The following is a 16,531-nucleotide window of genomic DNA, read 5'->3' as shown; positions in this document are numbered from 1 at the left end:
TATTCATTTATATAATTAAAAAAAACCCTCCTCACTACTTCCTTAAAGGACGTGATACTATAGTGCCACCAAGTGGCCTTTTAAAAATTAGTCTTAAAATTTAAAATCAGATACTTTTTAGAACTATCTTTTGTTTTACTAGTAATTTTTTTTTATTATTCAAAAGGTGTTTTTGAACACCTATGTGCAAAAAAGGGTATTTGTCATTGCATTTATGTAAAAAGCAGCAAAAAAATAGTCTTCACTATTGTTTTAGGCCGCATTTGTTTTCTTAATTATATCAATGTAATTTTAGCTCCATTAAACTGATATTTAAGTAGCTTCCCTTAAAGAAAGCAGGAATTTGCCAGTGTTGGTATTTCAGGAATTTCATATACACATACATACACACATACACACACTTTTATTTTTTTGAGATGGAGTTTTGGTCTTGTCACCCAGGCTGGAGTGCAATGGCGGGATCTCAGCTCACTGCAACCTCTGCCTCCCGGGTTCAAGTGATTTTCCTGCCTCAGCCTCCTGAGTACAGGTGCATGCCACCATGCCCGACTAATTTTTGTATTTTTAGTAGAGACAGGGTTTCACCATGTTGGCCAGGACGGTCTCAGTCTCCTGACTTCACGATCCATCCACCTCGGCCTCCCAAAGTGCTGGGATTACAGGCATGAGCCACCGCACCCAGCTTATTGCCTCACTTTTTACTGAAAAAAATTATCTTTCATTGTTGCTTGCTTACTTTTTCCATAGTACCATTGTATTTTATAATCAATATCAGATGTGGAAAAAGACATTTAAAAAAAGACATTAAAGACATTAAAAAAAGACATTAGGCAAAGCCTGTTAATTTGTGTACTTGATTTTTATCTTCATTACTGTCATAATTTACACCATTGGTGTGCCTTAGTGTATAACTTCATTTAGCTGTTTGAAGACATTTCTTGATTTCATCTTCTTAGATTAACTTTGTTAGAAGTATCAGAATTCCATTGCATTGATAATACATGTTGACATACATATTTCTAATTAATAGTTCACCTAACCCTTTTAAAAACAGATATCCACGGGAGTAGGGAGAGGCTATACCATGAGCTGCATTTAGAAGCAATGTTTCTAAGCTGTTACTGTCATTTTGATTTGTCTGTCCCTCCAAACTGAAGCACTGAAAGCTTGACAGGATTCAGTTGAAGATGAACAGGAGTTAAATTTTTTCTCTGATATTGTTTCTTTTCCACTTAGTGTTTCTTCTACTAGGAGCTAACTATGTCAAAAAACAGAATTTTGATTGGTGAGGGTGAAAAATGAAGTTTAGTACAATAAAATAAATGCCTGTTCCAAATGTAACCTTCAGGTATTTCACAGTGTTGCTTATTAATGGAAGTTATTTTTTATGGTCTTTGTAGAATCAGTTACGAAATTACCAACTTGGATATTTTAATGACTTCTTCTTGTAACTGTTTTTGCAAGTTTATATTTTCAGGAAGTTGTATGCCAAGTCTCAAGCAGTTTATTAAAATTTGCCCAAGAGTAAATTCTACCACAAGTAAATCTCTTTGGAAACACTACCATTATGTTATTATTTTATTGTCACAAGTCTCAGTAGTTGTGAAAGAGCAACCTTGGAAATTAAGGAATTGAAGCAAAGCAGATTTCCTGACAGAATAAAAATCAGTATCAGAATACTATTAACATTTACTAACATTTAATTTTTATTTATGGAATTAAGTTACCATATAGATGAAAGAATAAGTTATACATATATATATAGACAAATATGATGGACTAAATTACATATTTAATGGAGTCCACCTCAAGAGTAAAGATTTATCAATTGTTAAAAATTTTTAAAAGTTTTCTTTAAATTGTTTTAGCCTAATAGTATATTACATATTAGTGCTATCATTTATTTTTACGTGTATCATCTTTTAATACTAGAAGCACCGTCAAAACAACCTGATTATAAAATCATCCGTTTAAATTGTCTTTTTTTAATAGAAAAAGTTGCGTCGATCACAACACGCTCGCAAAGAAACAGAGTTCTTACGGCTCAAAAGGACCAGACTTGGCTTGGATGACTTTGAGTCTCTGAAAGTTATAGGAAGAGGAGCTTTTGGAGAGGTGTGCTTCTTTTTAAAAGTCACTACTGCTGCAAATATGTATGTTAAGATAATTTAAAATATGTGTTAAAATATAATTCCTGGCTGGGTGCGGTGGCTCACGCCTGTAATCCCAATACTTTGGGAGGCCGAGGCAGGTGGATCGCCTGAGGTCAGGAGTTCGAGACCAGCCTGGCCAGTGAAACCCTGTCTCTACTAAAAATACAAAAATTAGCTGGGCGTGATGGTGGGCACCTGTAATCCCAGCTACTTGGGAGGCTGAGGCAGGAGAATCGCTTGAACCAGGGAGGTGGAAGTTGCAGTGAGCTGAGATCCCACCATTGCACTCCAGCCTGGGCGACATGAGTGAAACGCTATCTCAAAAGAATATATATGTGTGTGTGTGTGTATATATATATATATATATAAAATTCCTGAAATACCAACACTGGCAAATTCCTGCTTTCTTTAAAGGAAGCTACTTTTCATTCCTGAACAAATAGTGACTGTCTAACATTTATAATACACGTTTTTATCTTTTAGGTGCGGTTGGTCCAGAAGAAAGATACAGGCCATATCTATGCAATGAAGATATTGAGAAAGGCTGATATGCTTGAAAAAGAGCAGGTATGAGTTCTTTAACACACGTAATATAAAGGAGCATCCACTAACAAGTCGTTAAGACTGTTTATATTAGAATTTTTAAGAAGCAATTTACACATCTTATTACATAAGCTATTAATTTTTTGGTAGCCTGTTTTAGTGTTTCTCAATTCTTTTAAGGTTTCTTCCAAATTTATAATCTATGTATTAGTCTGCTTAGACTTCCATAACAGAACACAACAGGCTGGTTAGCTTAAACAACAGAAACTTATTTTCTCACAGTTCTGGAGGCTACAAGTCAAAAATGAAAGTTTGGGCAGGTTTTGGTTTCTGGTGAGGCCTCTCTTCCTGTCTTGCAGATGGCCACCTTCTCACTAAGTTTTCACATGGCCTTTCCTTGGTGTGTGCAGGGACACACACTCCTGTGAGAACTCTCTGGTGTCTCTTCTTATAAGGACACTAATTGCACCCTTATGACCTCATTAATTAACCTTAATTAATTCCCTAAGGGTCCATCTCCAAATACAGCCTCAATGGAGATTAAAGCTTTACTCTGTGAATTTTGCAGATGCATGAACATTCAGTCCATACCTTCTGAAATACCTCCTTTTCTGACTACAATGAAAATAAAGGACAGTTCTCGGCTCCCAGAATCCCTATCACGTATCAGATAATCAAATCTAGTCTCCTGGAAATTTGCTGATTTTACATATTTCTAAAATCTGTAACTTTGTAAATATTCTGGGCTCTCTCCATGTTTCCTGTGCCTTAATGCAGTTACAAGGGGTGGCTTCGAGTAAAGGAGGGATGGCTTTTTGAAGATTTAAGGAGGGAAATTGTGAAATGGTCATTTTCAGGTGCAGGAAAGCAGACCTGCTAAGGAAATGCAGTTGAAGGCTCATTGAGATTTGCAGTCATGAATTTAAAGTGAAACCCATTGGCATAGCTGGGTGATTTTTCACCCTAGTTTCAGTGAGGGTAAGAAGGTAATAGGAACTATCTGGAGACAGAGTTATAGGGGATTTTGTTGATGACAGGCTATGATTCTCCAGAGGAAAGAGGTTTGGAAGGCAAGGAAGGTTGAGATACTGAGTTGGATTACAGAACTATAGATAATGATGGGAATATAGCGAGACCCCGTTCTCCACAAAAAGGAAGAAAAGAAAAAGATAATGATGGCAATAAGGATGTGGGTAAAGATGCATAGCCAGGCCGGGCGCGGTGGCTCACGCTTGTAATCCCAGCACTTTGGGAGGCCGAGGCGGGCGGATCACAAGGTCAGGAGATCGAGACCACGTCTCGGTCTTGCATATTTGGCTGTAGTGAAACCCCGTCTCTACTAAAAATACAAAAAATTAGCCGGGCGTGGTGGCAGGCGCCTGTAGTCCCAGCTACTCAGAGAGGCTGAGGCAGGAGAATGGCGTGAACCCGGGAAGCAGAGCTTGCAGTGAGCCGAGATTCCGCCACTGCACTCCAGCCTGGGCGACAGAGAAAGACTCCGTCTCAAAAAAAAAAAAAAGAACGAAAACATGCATAGCCTCAGAGACAAGGAGGTCAACAGGAATCTAACTTAGCCATAATGGGATTAGTCCTACCAGGGTATAATAGGAAGGACAGAAGGAAGCAGTTAGTTCCAGCTGTAGTGTAGATACCAGCCACATGTGGCTACTGGGCACAAATTGAGATATCCAGCAAATAAGACTTGGTGCAAAAAAAAAAAAAAAAAAAGTAAAATATTTCAATGATTTTTATATTGATTATATACTAAGGTGATAATATTTGGATATATTAGGTTACATAAACTGTATTATTAAAAATAATTTCACTCTGTATGTGGCTTCTAGAAAATTTAAAAATTGCATACATGACTTGCGTTACATCTGTACTGGACAGCCCTTGGTCTACAATATTTTGTGGGAAGTTAAGGAGCCTCTGGACCACTGCTCTTTCCTGTGGGGAGGTGGGGGGCGGAAATCTCACTGTCGTAGCCCAACGTCTAGTTGCTTTTGCATTTTGGGGTTGTATTTTTACCCCTGTATAAATTAATTTGCATTTGTTACCACTGGATTTTGTTTTAGAAAGTTTTTTTCTACTCAATTCTAATACATCAATATTTTAACTTTTATCACATTTATTTTAATGCAAGCCACCCCCACAAAATTAAATACCAACTGATCTCCCCACTGTTATTGTACCAGATTACCATAGGTCATACTTTCCAACCTTTGGATCCTGTTTTGGAAAGAGAACCTGTAATTTGGCTTTAAACCATTTAAAAATAATCAAGCCATATTTATGTTGTAGTTGTTTTCCTTACACACCAGATGCAACACCAAAGTTTAGGGCTTTTCCTTACCACCTTAAATTGCTTCATGAAAGGTAATAGGTAGGCACTCTTGCTACCACTTTTCACTTAATGAAACAGATCCATAGAAATTATAAAGTATTTTCATGCCAGAAAACAAGTTCTTACTCCTCAACTCTTACACTTTGATCTCAGAATATTTATTGCACTAGGAGTAATTCCAAATATGACACTTTAAGCAGATCACATTTTATTATCATAGAAAGGTTTACAAATGTATGTTCTCATGTGCTTTGGACCAGAATTTATAATGTTGCACAATGAAAATAGCAAAAGCATAAATCAAATCTTATTATTAACCTTTGGAAAAAGTGTATAAATATATTAATGCAAAAGCATCTGCAAACTGACCAGTTATACCAACCTCATAAATTATCCAGTTCATAAAATTTTCCAGTCTGTAACATTTTCACATAATAGTATCTCTAGTAATTATGTGTCTGAGAAATCAGTGGCAAAATCCCGAAAAGTTACACAAATTTGCTTTAGCTAACATTTATAGATATGATAGAGGTTTTATATTATAACAATAACAATATAATATAAAGTTACTATAATTGTTACTATTTCTTAAAAAAAACACCAAATAATGATCAAGCTGGGAACTTTGTTTAACAATTAAAAATAGTTTGCTATTTTTAGCCAAGCTTAGGTTTGCTGTACCAATTTACAGGGCATTGCTTACTCATTTTTTTTGGTTTGAGATGGAGTCTCGTTCTGTCACCAAGCTGGAGTGTAGTGACGCGATCTCAGCTCACTGCAACCTCCGCCTCCCGGGTTCAAGCGATTCTCCTGACTCAGCCTCCCTTGTAGCTGGGACTACTGGCGTGTGCCACCACGCCCGGCTAATTTTTTGTATTTTTAGTAGAGACGGGGTTTCACCGTTTTAGCCAGGATGGTCTTGATCTCCTGACCTCGTGATCCGCCTGCCTTGGCCTCCCAAAGTGCTGGGATTACAGGCGTGAGCCACTGTGCCCGGCCCTGCTTACTACTTTTAACTTTAAAAGTCACACTAGTGCCCTAAATTTATATGACAAAGCCAGGATCCTAGGCTGGGTAGAGATTCTGGTTAAAAAGTTGTTAGACTGATTCTTGCTCTACCTCAGAGGCCTTAGCTTCACATAATGTACCTGTTGACCTCACCTTTTCAGACCTAAAGATATAAGCTAAAATAAACTATTTCTTGAGGCTCTCCATATTTGATGAGAATATGAACATTCATTTATGTATCAAATCTTCTGAAACTCCATCTTTCCTTCATTAACTGTTATGGATGGATAAGTGTAAGAGATGAGTTTGACAAATGCGTGATGTATTTACGATTATTTTTTTCAAAAATATATTCATCTAGGTGGCCCATATCCGAGCAGAAAGAGATATTTTGGTAGAAGCAGATGGTGCCTGGGTGGTGAAGATGTTTTATAGTTTTCAGGATAAGAGGAATCTTTATCTAATCATGGAATTTCTCCCTGGAGGTAAAAGCAAACATTGTATCAATGACAGACTGATACAAGCACATCTTTATATGCAATAATAATTTTATTGGTGAGGTTTACTTTTATTTTCTTTGAGGCTTTACATAGTCACAGTTTAAAAATATTTACTACCATATTGATGCTCATTTTTACCACAAAACAGATTGTTTTGAAGGAATGATAAAGTTAGCACATTTTAAATATTACTGTTCTGGGTTCACTGTATATAATTAGATTGTTACAAGTTGTATTAGTTTATTTTGTGTTGTTACAAAAAATACCTGAGGCTGGCTGCGGGCAGTGGCTCATGCCTGTAATCCCAGCACTTTGGGAGGCCGAGGCGGGTGGATCACCTGAGGTCAGGAGATCAAGACCATCCTGGCCAACATGGTGAAACCCCGTCTCTACTAAAAATACAAAAAATTAGCCAGGCGCAGTGGTGGGCGCCTGTAGTCCCAGCTACTTGGGAGGCTGGGGCGGGAGAATGGTGTGAACCCGGGAGGCGGAGCTTGCAGTGAGCCGAGATAGCACCCCTGCAGTCCGGCCTGGGCGAAACAGCGCGACTACGTCTCAAAAAAAAAAAAAAAAAAAAGGACCTGAGACTGTGTAATTTATAAAGAAAAGAGGTTTAATCATTGCTCAGCAAAGAGGGCAAGGGGAAAAGAATGGCAATGGAAGGCAAAGAATTTTGGGTTTTTGTTTTGTTTTGTTTTGTTTTAATTTTTATTTTTTGAGATGAAGTCTCACTCTGTTGCCTAGGCTGGAGTGCAGTGGTGTGATCTTGGCTCACTACAACCTCTGCCTCCCGGGTTCAAGTGATTCTCCTACCTCAGCCTCCTGAGTAGCTGGGATTACAAGTGCCCACCACCATGCCCAGCTAATTTTTTTTGTATTTAGTAGAGACGGGTTTCACCATGTTGGTCAGGCTGGTCTCAAACTCCTGACCTCAAGTGATCCACCCACCTCAGCCTCCCAGAGTGTTGGGAATGCAGGTGTGAGCCCCTGCCCCTGGCCCCCTATTTTTTTTTAAAGCCTCAAAAAATATATGAAAAAATGTAATCAGTTGTCAATTCTGTGTTATAAGTGCACCAGTGCTTATAACAGTTAAAACTGTTAAAACTTTTAAAATTCCTTGAAAATAAAAGAATGTCTGCAGGTGCCTTTTTTAGTGGGATAATGTCCCACTAAACTCTAAAAGAATATATTTGGTTTCCAGGTGCACTTATTCTGATTTTTTTGCACAGTTTGACATTTTCCTCAGCAGTTAATTCTAGAAGTTCAGTGGTAGATATTACTTCATTATCAGCTCTTTTGTGATTTGATTTCACATGGTCTCTGCCTTAAAACCATTAAAAGTCATGAAACTTCTGCTTATGCAATAGCACTTTTATTTGGCCCAAGATATGGTTAGAAATATACTGGGTAGATCATAAAATGCAAACTCAGGAAAGCTAGCTGGGCATGGTGGCTCATGCCTGTAATCCCAGTACTTTGGGAGGCCAAGGCAGGCAGATAGCTTGAAACCAGGAGTTTGAGACCAGCCTGGCCAACAGGGCAAAACCCCACCTCTACTAAAAATACAAAAATTAGCTGGGTGTGGTGGTGCACACCTGTAATCCCAGCTACTTGGGTGGCTGAGGCATGAAAACTGTTTGAACTCAGGAGGCGGAGGTTGCAGTGAGCTATGATCACACCAGTGCACTCCAACCCGGGCAAGTGAGACTCTGTCTCAAAAAAAAAAAAAAAAAAAAAAAAAAAAGGCAGGAAAGCTTTTACAAGGTATTCCACCTTTGAGGCATTTTCAATAATAATATATTTGACTTTCCTTTATTTAGGTGACATGATGACATTGCTAATGAAGAAAGACACCTTGACAGAAGAGGAAACACAGTTCTACATTTCAGAGACTGTTCTGGCAATAGATGCGATCCACCAGTTGGGTTTCATCCATCGGGATATTAAGCCAGACAACCTTTTATTGGATGCCAAGGCATGTGAATAAACTGGTGAATTACTAGGCTGTTGATTATTTTTTAGAGCAGTAGAGCTGATTTTGTGAATGGAAATCAGCAACTGCAATTTAGAATATTGCTAAACAACATTATATGATAAGGTACTAGGAGAGGACTTGGGAATGAAATGACAACAGGGAATATAGCTCTCTTTTTATCTCCCTCCATTTTCTACTTTTAAAAATCATCATCAGATACTTAGGCCGGGCGCGGTGGCTCACGCTTATAATCCCAGCATTTTGGGAGGCCGAGGCGGGCAGATCACGAGGTCAGGAGATCGAGACCATGGTGAAACCCCGTCTCTACTAAAAATACAAAAAATTACCCGGGCATGGTGGCGGGCGCCTGTAGTCCCAGCTACTCGGAGAGGCTGAGGCAGGAGAATGGCGTGAACCCGGGAGGCGGAGGTAGCAGTGAGCCGAGATCGTGCCACTGCACTCCAGCCTGGGTGACAGAGTGAGACTCCGTCTCAAAAAAAAAAAAAAAAAAATCATCAGATACTTAAAATTTTACATTTTATGTGTATAAATCCCAAGCTAACAATTTTTATTATAATTGCCATTTAATGAGGAGTTTATAATAAGGCTTTTTGTTTTCAAAGTTAATATGATCTAATTTTACTGGATTTTTTTTAGGGTCATGTAAAATTGTCTGATTTTGGTTTATGTACGGGATTAAAGAAAGCTCACAGGACTGAATTTTATAGAAATCTCACACACAACCCACCAAGTGACTTCTGTAAGTTTGGTTGTTGTTTTTCTTTTTTCCCTGGTTAAGATACTGTAGAGAACGGAAGGTTCTTTCCCTTTCCCCACTCCTTAATCCACTGTGTTTTAGATGTATTATGTATTTTGTTTTTGTGGAGATCATTTTTCTGTCGTGATTACAATTCCATACTGTTGAAATTAGCATTTCAGAACATGAACTCAAAGAGGAAAGCAGAAACTTGGAAGAAGAACAGGAGACAACTGGTGAGTCAACCAGTTTTTAAGAGAATTTTGTGCCTTGGTCCTAAAATCTTTCCTAGTTTTAACTTGATTATTTTTATCTTTATAATAATTAGTATTTACTTCATAACAGTGATAGCGCTTGCTCTGGGATCACACAGTTTTCTTAGTTTCTTTGTTAAGTTTCCTTGCCTGTAAAGCAAAGTGTTGGTTTTTACTTTATAACTTTAGAGTAGTTTACTGAGCATACCTACAAGTAAGCTGTTTACTAGTAATTAGCACTTTAAATAAAACTCACTGAGGTGAATGCAATTGTAATGAATGCCTTGTGATTTCCATTTTTCCATTTTTCATAACTGTGTTACAAATCCTGATACAAGTATCAATCAGCAAGTAAGGTGGTTGTGAGTTTCTAAGAACTTCTTTATAGACAAAGTAAACAGGAAGTTTGGGATGTAAACAGTGTTACAATAAAACATGCAATTTGAAAAAGCTGGCTTTGCCACAGATAAATTTAATTACTCCTTTAATATAGAATTACATTATTTTTAACCCCATACTATTTCCTTTCTATAACTGAGCAAATAGAAGAATTGCTTCCCCTTTCTCTTCTTTCCCTTTGTCCTCTTAACATGGTCCATGAACGATCTACAGGTTAAGAATGTGCCTTAGGATTTTGTTTTTCTCATTTCTTATAAAATGCCTGGCACATGTGGACACTCTATAAATACTTGTTCAACCAAATGATGAAAACTAATTCAGCATTCCCTCAGGAAAGTAAATAGACTGAAAAATAATAGGCTAATACCCTCTAAAGCCAAATAAAATGACCTTTGCATTATTGAGCTTATTATCTCATTAACCTAAATAACTGCAAACTTCTTGTGCTTGTAAAAACATTTCAGTATTTTTAAATGTATTGAGTTACACATTAAGGAGAAAAACTGTTCTACTTTTAAAATGTGTCCATTTTAGATCAGGTTTTGCAATTGAGAATAATTGCAATATTCCCTATTTTTAAAGGGGAAAAACAATACTGCTTAAAATTATGGTGGGGGAATTCTGTACCCCCCTATTTACAAAATATTCATAGGTGATTACTCAGGTGTGTGTTTTATTATTCTCATGGCCAGTAGTTGTCAAGCCTTAGATTGAGTATTTCCCAAGGAAGAAGTAGAGAGGACTCAGTGTTTGGGGCAGGAAATTTCTTTAGCACCTGGATCCCCTGCCCTGTAAATGCCAGTTATGTCACTGAGATTACAAAATCTGTGGTCATACATTTTGCCATGGCCCCAAGAGTACTACCCCTAGTTGAGAATTACTGCCTTGTAGAAATCAGTTTTGTAAGATTTTATATGAATTAAGAATTAAAAACTACATAGCTTCTTAATAGATAAGCAGTACCCTGGAATTACATTTATAATGAAAATACCTCATGCTTATTTTTGTAGTTTGTAGTTTACAAAACACATGTTGTTTATTGTTTCATCTTCATATCAACTCTATTAGGGCAGGTATTATTATTTCAGTTTTATGTAAGCAGAAGCTGAGCCTCAGAGAAATTGAATAATTTGCCCAAGAACACATTAGTAGTGAGTGGGAAGTCAGGTCTTCTAGGTTCAACTTTTTCATTCTTTTTGAAATAGACTGAAGGCTATATATATAAATAACTTAACTGAGCTTCTTGTGGGGGCAGAAATGATATATTCTTATAAAATGCCTGGCACATATGGACACTCTATAAATATTTGTTCAACTAAGTGATGAAAGGAAAACGAATTCAGCATTCCCTCAGGAAAGTAAATAGACTGAAAAATAGTAGTCTCTAACATATTATCTCACTCACTACCTACCACTAAGCCTTGCACATGATAAACATGCAAAATAAATATAAGTGAAAATTTAACTCCTCTATATATTGCTTTTTCCAGTAGTAAGCCATCCTCAGATAGATATTTTTTAAATGTTAAGAATGCTGGTTTGACAAGTTGCTCCTTTGTAGGCATATTCCACAGTTGGGACACCAGATTACATTGCTCCAGAAGTATTCATGCAGACTGGTTACAACAAATTGTGTGACTGGTGGTCTTTGGGAGTGATTATGTATGAAATGCTAATAGGTATGTTTTATCATTCATTTATGTACAAAATATAGACATTTCCTTGAGTGCCATTGTTTGAACATATTACAGATATCATTGACTAAAATATTTGAAGTCTTTTAAACTTAATTCTGACGTTCCCCCAATGTTAAATACATACTGATCAATACCAGTGAGCTCTCCACGGATCCTGTTTCAGGAAGGTGGGTATTTAACCCAAACTCCCACGTATAAAAGTGGTTATCTACATAGCTTTTCAGGTAAAAGGGGAGGCAGTGCTTTCAATCCTTTATTTTATTGACTTTATTAGCAATGTGATTGTAAATTGATGAATGGTGGCATTTTTGACTGTTAAATAGAGCACTCAGGGTTGTTTGGTTTCTTGTAGCACATGTTTCGTGGGTATGAACTTCACTGATCACAAAGCTGATGAAACATTTTTGATTTATTTGATACATAGGATATCCACCTTTCTGCTCTGAAACACCTCAAGAAACATACAGAAAAGTGATGAACTGGAAAGAAACTCTGGTATTTCCTCCAGAGGTACCTATATCTGAGAAAGCCAAGGACTTAATTCTCAGGTTGGTGATTAAATTCCTAGAGGAGTTCATAGTGTCTTAAAACTTCCTAAGAACCTAAAAGACTCATTTCACTTTTGTGGGGGAAGAGGGGATACCACTGATGTATACAGTCAAAGAGATCAATAAAGGTGTTAATAAAAATGTAAACTCTTAAAAGGAAGTATGCAGAAAAAAATGTAGGAATTAAAAAGAGGGAGGAGGTCTTGTATTGCTTCAGTTACTGATATATATAAAAGCAAAAGGTCACTTCTGTTAGAATGCAATGACCTGATTCCATTAAAGAGAAAAAGGAAAATGTTAATAGCAGATTCCTGTCATGAAAAGTGTATATGTAAAATCTTCTAAGCAAAAAATTCCATGTGTTCCTCAACTAATATGAAGTGTTTTGGTACTGCTGTGAATGGCTGGAAGGAATATAAATTGGGACAACTTGTGGGAATAGCCAGTTGGCAGCATATTATTTTTTTAAAATCCCTAAACTATATATGACCTTTGACCCAGAAGTTCTACTTCTAGGGATTTTGCTTATGTAGATAATCAGATACGTATAAAGATTTAGGTACAATATGTTTTTCATGGTATTTAATAGTGAAAATTGAAAACTAATAAATGTTCAACAGTAGTGGACTGGCTCAATAGTAGACTGTCTATAATACTTCTATATGTAAATTGTAGAAAACAAATTTATTGGCCGGGTGCAATGGCTCACACCTGGAATCCCAGCACTTTGGGAGGCCGCAGAGGGCAGATCACGAGGTCAGGAAATTGAGACCATCCTGGCTCACATGGTGAAACGCCGTCTCTATTAAAAATACAAAAAATTAGCCAGGCAAGGTGGCGGGCGCCTGTAGTCCCAGCTACTCGGGAGGCTGAGGCAGGAGAATGACATGAACCCGGGAGGTGGAGCTTGCAGTGAGCTGAGATCGCGCCACTGCACTCTAGCCTGGGCGACAGAGCGAGACTCCGTCTCAAAAACAAAAAAACAAAAACAAATTTATTGAAAAATATTTAATGACTTTGGCAAATTTTCTCAGTATATCAAGTGAAAAAAAGCAGACCTAACATAGTAACTATGGTAGCCACACAGTATTTTTAATATTGTAAAAGATTAGATTAGAATATTTACAGTAGTTATCTCTAAACAATGCACTTACAGATGATTTTTATTTTCTTCCACATTTCCTACAATAAACATAGTTAACATCAATAAAAGAAAAACATATTGCTTTAAAAAAGAAATATTTGAAGTAATGCAGCTAGAATACTTTAGATGTAACTTGTGTATGATAATTTCTCTGTTTCCACGTTGTAGATTTTGTATTGATTCTGAAAACAGAATTGGAAATAGTGGAGTAGAAGAAATAAAAGGTCATCCCTTTTTTGAAGGTGTCGACTGGGAGCACATAAGGTATGTTCCTAGGCTTTGAATGGGAAAGGTCTGAGTAAAAACAAATTTCTAGAGTTGGCAATTAATTTACCTCTGATTCTGCTAGATTAAATACAAAAGTAACATATAATGTCATTAAGTGCAGTGTTTTCTGGATTATGTAAATGAGTGGGACTATCGTGGCTACAGCTAGATGACTCATTTTAGGCTAACATCCACTTTCAGGGAAGAACATTGGGCACCTGTTTAAATTCTTATATTCATATTCACAGTGAAGGCTGTTAGCACATGAAACATGTATTTACATTTCACACAGTGACCCCTCATTTTTGTCCTTGCTGTAATATACCACATACTGTCTCCTTAATTAATTTATAATAAGGTACAGTCCCTCTTTAAACATTGGTTGGGCATTAAATAATACAAGTAACTTTTAAGAATTTGCTTACAGTTGTTAATTGTGAGCATTGGCTTTTTTCAGTTTATGGCCAAACTACCGTCAGTAGTTCTGATCTGTTCTCCACACAGCAACAGTTTAGAAGCATAAATCTGGCCACGCCACTTTCCTGCATCCTTTTGCACTTGGAATACAGTTAAGAAGCCTTAACTGCTTTCTTAGGACTGCAAGATATGGCGCTTGCCTCATCTGCAGAAGTTCATCTTGGATGGCCTCTCCTACTCCTCTTCCCACCTCTAAGTTTTGCCATTTGCTATCCATCCTGACTGAAATGCCCTCTCCCTGCTGCCTCTACCCCTACCCTGCCTAGCTGGCTCCTTTGCATCTTCCAAGATAGCTTATGTGTCATTTCCTTGGTACAGCTCTTCACTGGGGAACCTGCTGTGTGCTAGGCACTCTGTGTATTCTTATTACTTATTTTTTTGAGACAGGGTCTCACTCTGTCGCCCAGGCTGGAGTGCTGTGGCACAATCATGGCTCACCACAGCCTCGACCTCCCGGCCTCAAATGATCCCCCTACCTCATCCCCCCAAGTAGCTGGAACTATAGGTAGGCCTGTGCCACCACGCCCAGCTAATTTTGTTGGTGGTTTTTTTTTTTGTTTTTTTTTTGTTTTTTGTAGAGATGGGGTTTCACCATGTTGCCCAATTGCCCAGGCTGGTCTTGAACTCCTGAGCCCAAGCAATCCACCTGCCTCGGCCTCCCAAAGTGCTGGGATTACAGGCGCCTAGCCCACTCTGCCTATTGTAATAATAGCTAATTTTTAAAAATCATTTATTGTGTCCAGCACTGTTTTAAGTACTTTACTTGCATTTCTCATCTTATCCTCATATAAGCTCTATAAAATAGGAACTGTTATTATCCCTGTCTTACAAGTGAGGAAACTAAGGCACAGAGAAGTTAAGTAATGTGTCTACAGTGCTGCAGCTAGTAATTTTTTTTTTTTTTTTTTGAGATGGAGTCTCGCTCTGTCGCCCAGGCTGGAGTGCAGTGGCGCGATCTCGGCTCACTGCAAGCTCCGCCTCCCGGGTTCACACCATTCTCCTGGTGGAGGCCTAACTCTTTTTTTTTTTTTTTTTTTTTTGAGACGGAGTCTCGCTCTGTCGCCCAGGCTGGAGTGCAGTGGCGCAATCTTGGCTCACTGCAAGCTCCGTGGAGGCCTAACTCTTAACTACTATGCTGTATAATACTATACACACATAACTTAATTGAATAGAACTAGAATACCCCCCCTTTTACAGTGGGAAGGATGCTTAGAGACTGCCAGTTCTCTTGGTTTTATAATGAGGGAACAGTCATGGAGCAGGGACTTGGCTGCCTAAGGTCATACTGCTAGTTAATAACAAGGAAGGTTAGCTCTCAGCCCTCCAGGGTTCTTTCCTCTAAACTAGGTTTACTAAAGTAGTATACTAAGTATAAATGAGTTGGAATAATTCTGGTAAAAAATATATATGGTTTTACATAATTTGGTAAACTTAGCACCTAATAAATCCAATAAATATTTGCTGAAAAAACAGAAGCAATAAAAACTGATAGCTTCTTTTAACCATTTCTATAGTTAAACTTTTTAGCATGATAAGAAGGCATTTTCATGACTGGTTTCTTTTTAACTGAGTATCTTTGATTCTCTTAAAATTTGTATGACAGAAGTTTTCGCATGCAGATTTCATCACAAATATATAGTCCCTTCACCTATGTGCCCCTTATTTTCCCAAATGACTTTTAATTTACGGATTGTCTACTAGTAGAATTCTATTCCTAAATCAATTAAGAAGGATCCTGTCCTCATAATATCTCAAATACTTTATACAACTGTACAATCTTTTAAATAAAACCTCTTCTTTTACTTTTCATTAGCTCGTTTTTCCACTTAAAAGAAAATAGTATGAGAAAGCCTTGGTACAGAGATACAAAAATGGCAAGTAGGTGGAGATGCTTAAGGGGTACAAAAAAAATAGAATGAATAAGACCTATTACTTGATAGCACAAGAAGGTGACTATAGTCAATAATAACTTAATTGTACATTTTAAAATAACTTAGAATGTAATTGGATTGTTTGTAACTCAAAGGATAAATGCTTGAGGGGATGGACACCCCATTCTGCATGATGTGCTTATTACCCATTTCATGCCAGTATTAAAACCTCTCATGGACCCTATAAATATATATACCTACCACATAACCCCCCAAATTACAAAAATATTTTAAATTCTAAGTAAACGAAAACATTTTAATAAAAAAATTATACTCAACTATTTTGAACTCCCTTTAACTATTCTCAAATGCACAATAAATTTCCTTGGATTTTCTAGTATCTGTAGAATAGTATGCAGAATTTACGAGTAGAATTATTTGTTGGAAATTGAGAGTTCAAGAAAAGTTACCATGCCTACTTAATACCTTTTTATAGGGAAAGGCCAGCAGCAATCCCTATAGAAATCAAAAGCATTGATGATACTTCAAATTTTGATGACTTCCCTGAATCTGATATTTTACAACCAGGTA

General features: G+C 37.3%; 2 protein-coding genes across 7 annotated transcripts in view; both read left to right on the top strand.

Annotated features, from left to right (window-relative positions):
* The window catches only part of PPFIBP1 (PPFIA binding protein 1), a 542,301-nt gene that overhangs the window by 152,693 nt on the left and 373,077 nt on the right, over positions 1-16,531 (top strand). The window lies entirely within an intron of this gene.
* The window catches only part of STK38L (serine/threonine kinase 38 like), a 114,309-nt gene that overhangs the window by 94,060 nt on the left and 3,718 nt on the right, over positions 1-16,531 (top strand). For all 6 annotated transcript variants that reach the window (XM_030804630.1, XM_003265632.2, XM_030804633.1 and 3 more), the window contains 10 exons: positions 1,993-2,115; positions 2,637-2,720; positions 6,413-6,536; positions 8,372-8,526; positions 9,184-9,286; positions 9,458-9,519; positions 11,498-11,615; positions 12,058-12,181; positions 13,494-13,589; positions 16,437-16,528. In XM_030804630.1, coding sequence (XP_030660490.1) covers positions 1,993-2,115; positions 2,637-2,720; positions 6,413-6,536; positions 8,372-8,526; positions 9,184-9,286; positions 9,458-9,519; positions 11,498-11,615; positions 12,058-12,181; positions 13,494-13,589; positions 16,437-16,528 — 1,081 coding nt within the window. The remainder of the gene's footprint in view (positions 1-1,992; positions 2,116-2,636; positions 2,721-6,412; positions 6,537-8,371; positions 8,527-9,183; positions 9,287-9,457; positions 9,520-11,497; positions 11,616-12,057; positions 12,182-13,493; positions 13,590-16,436; positions 16,529-16,531) is intronic.

Source organism: Nomascus leucogenys, chromosome 23, assembly GCF_006542625.1.
Source record: "Nomascus leucogenys isolate Asia chromosome 23, Asia_NLE_v1, whole genome shotgun sequence".
NCBI classification, from domain to species: domain Eukaryota; kingdom Metazoa; phylum Chordata; class Mammalia; order Primates; family Hylobatidae; genus Nomascus; species Nomascus leucogenys.
Note: the sequence above shows the minus strand (reverse complement) of the source record. Positions and strands in the feature narration are given on the sequence as shown.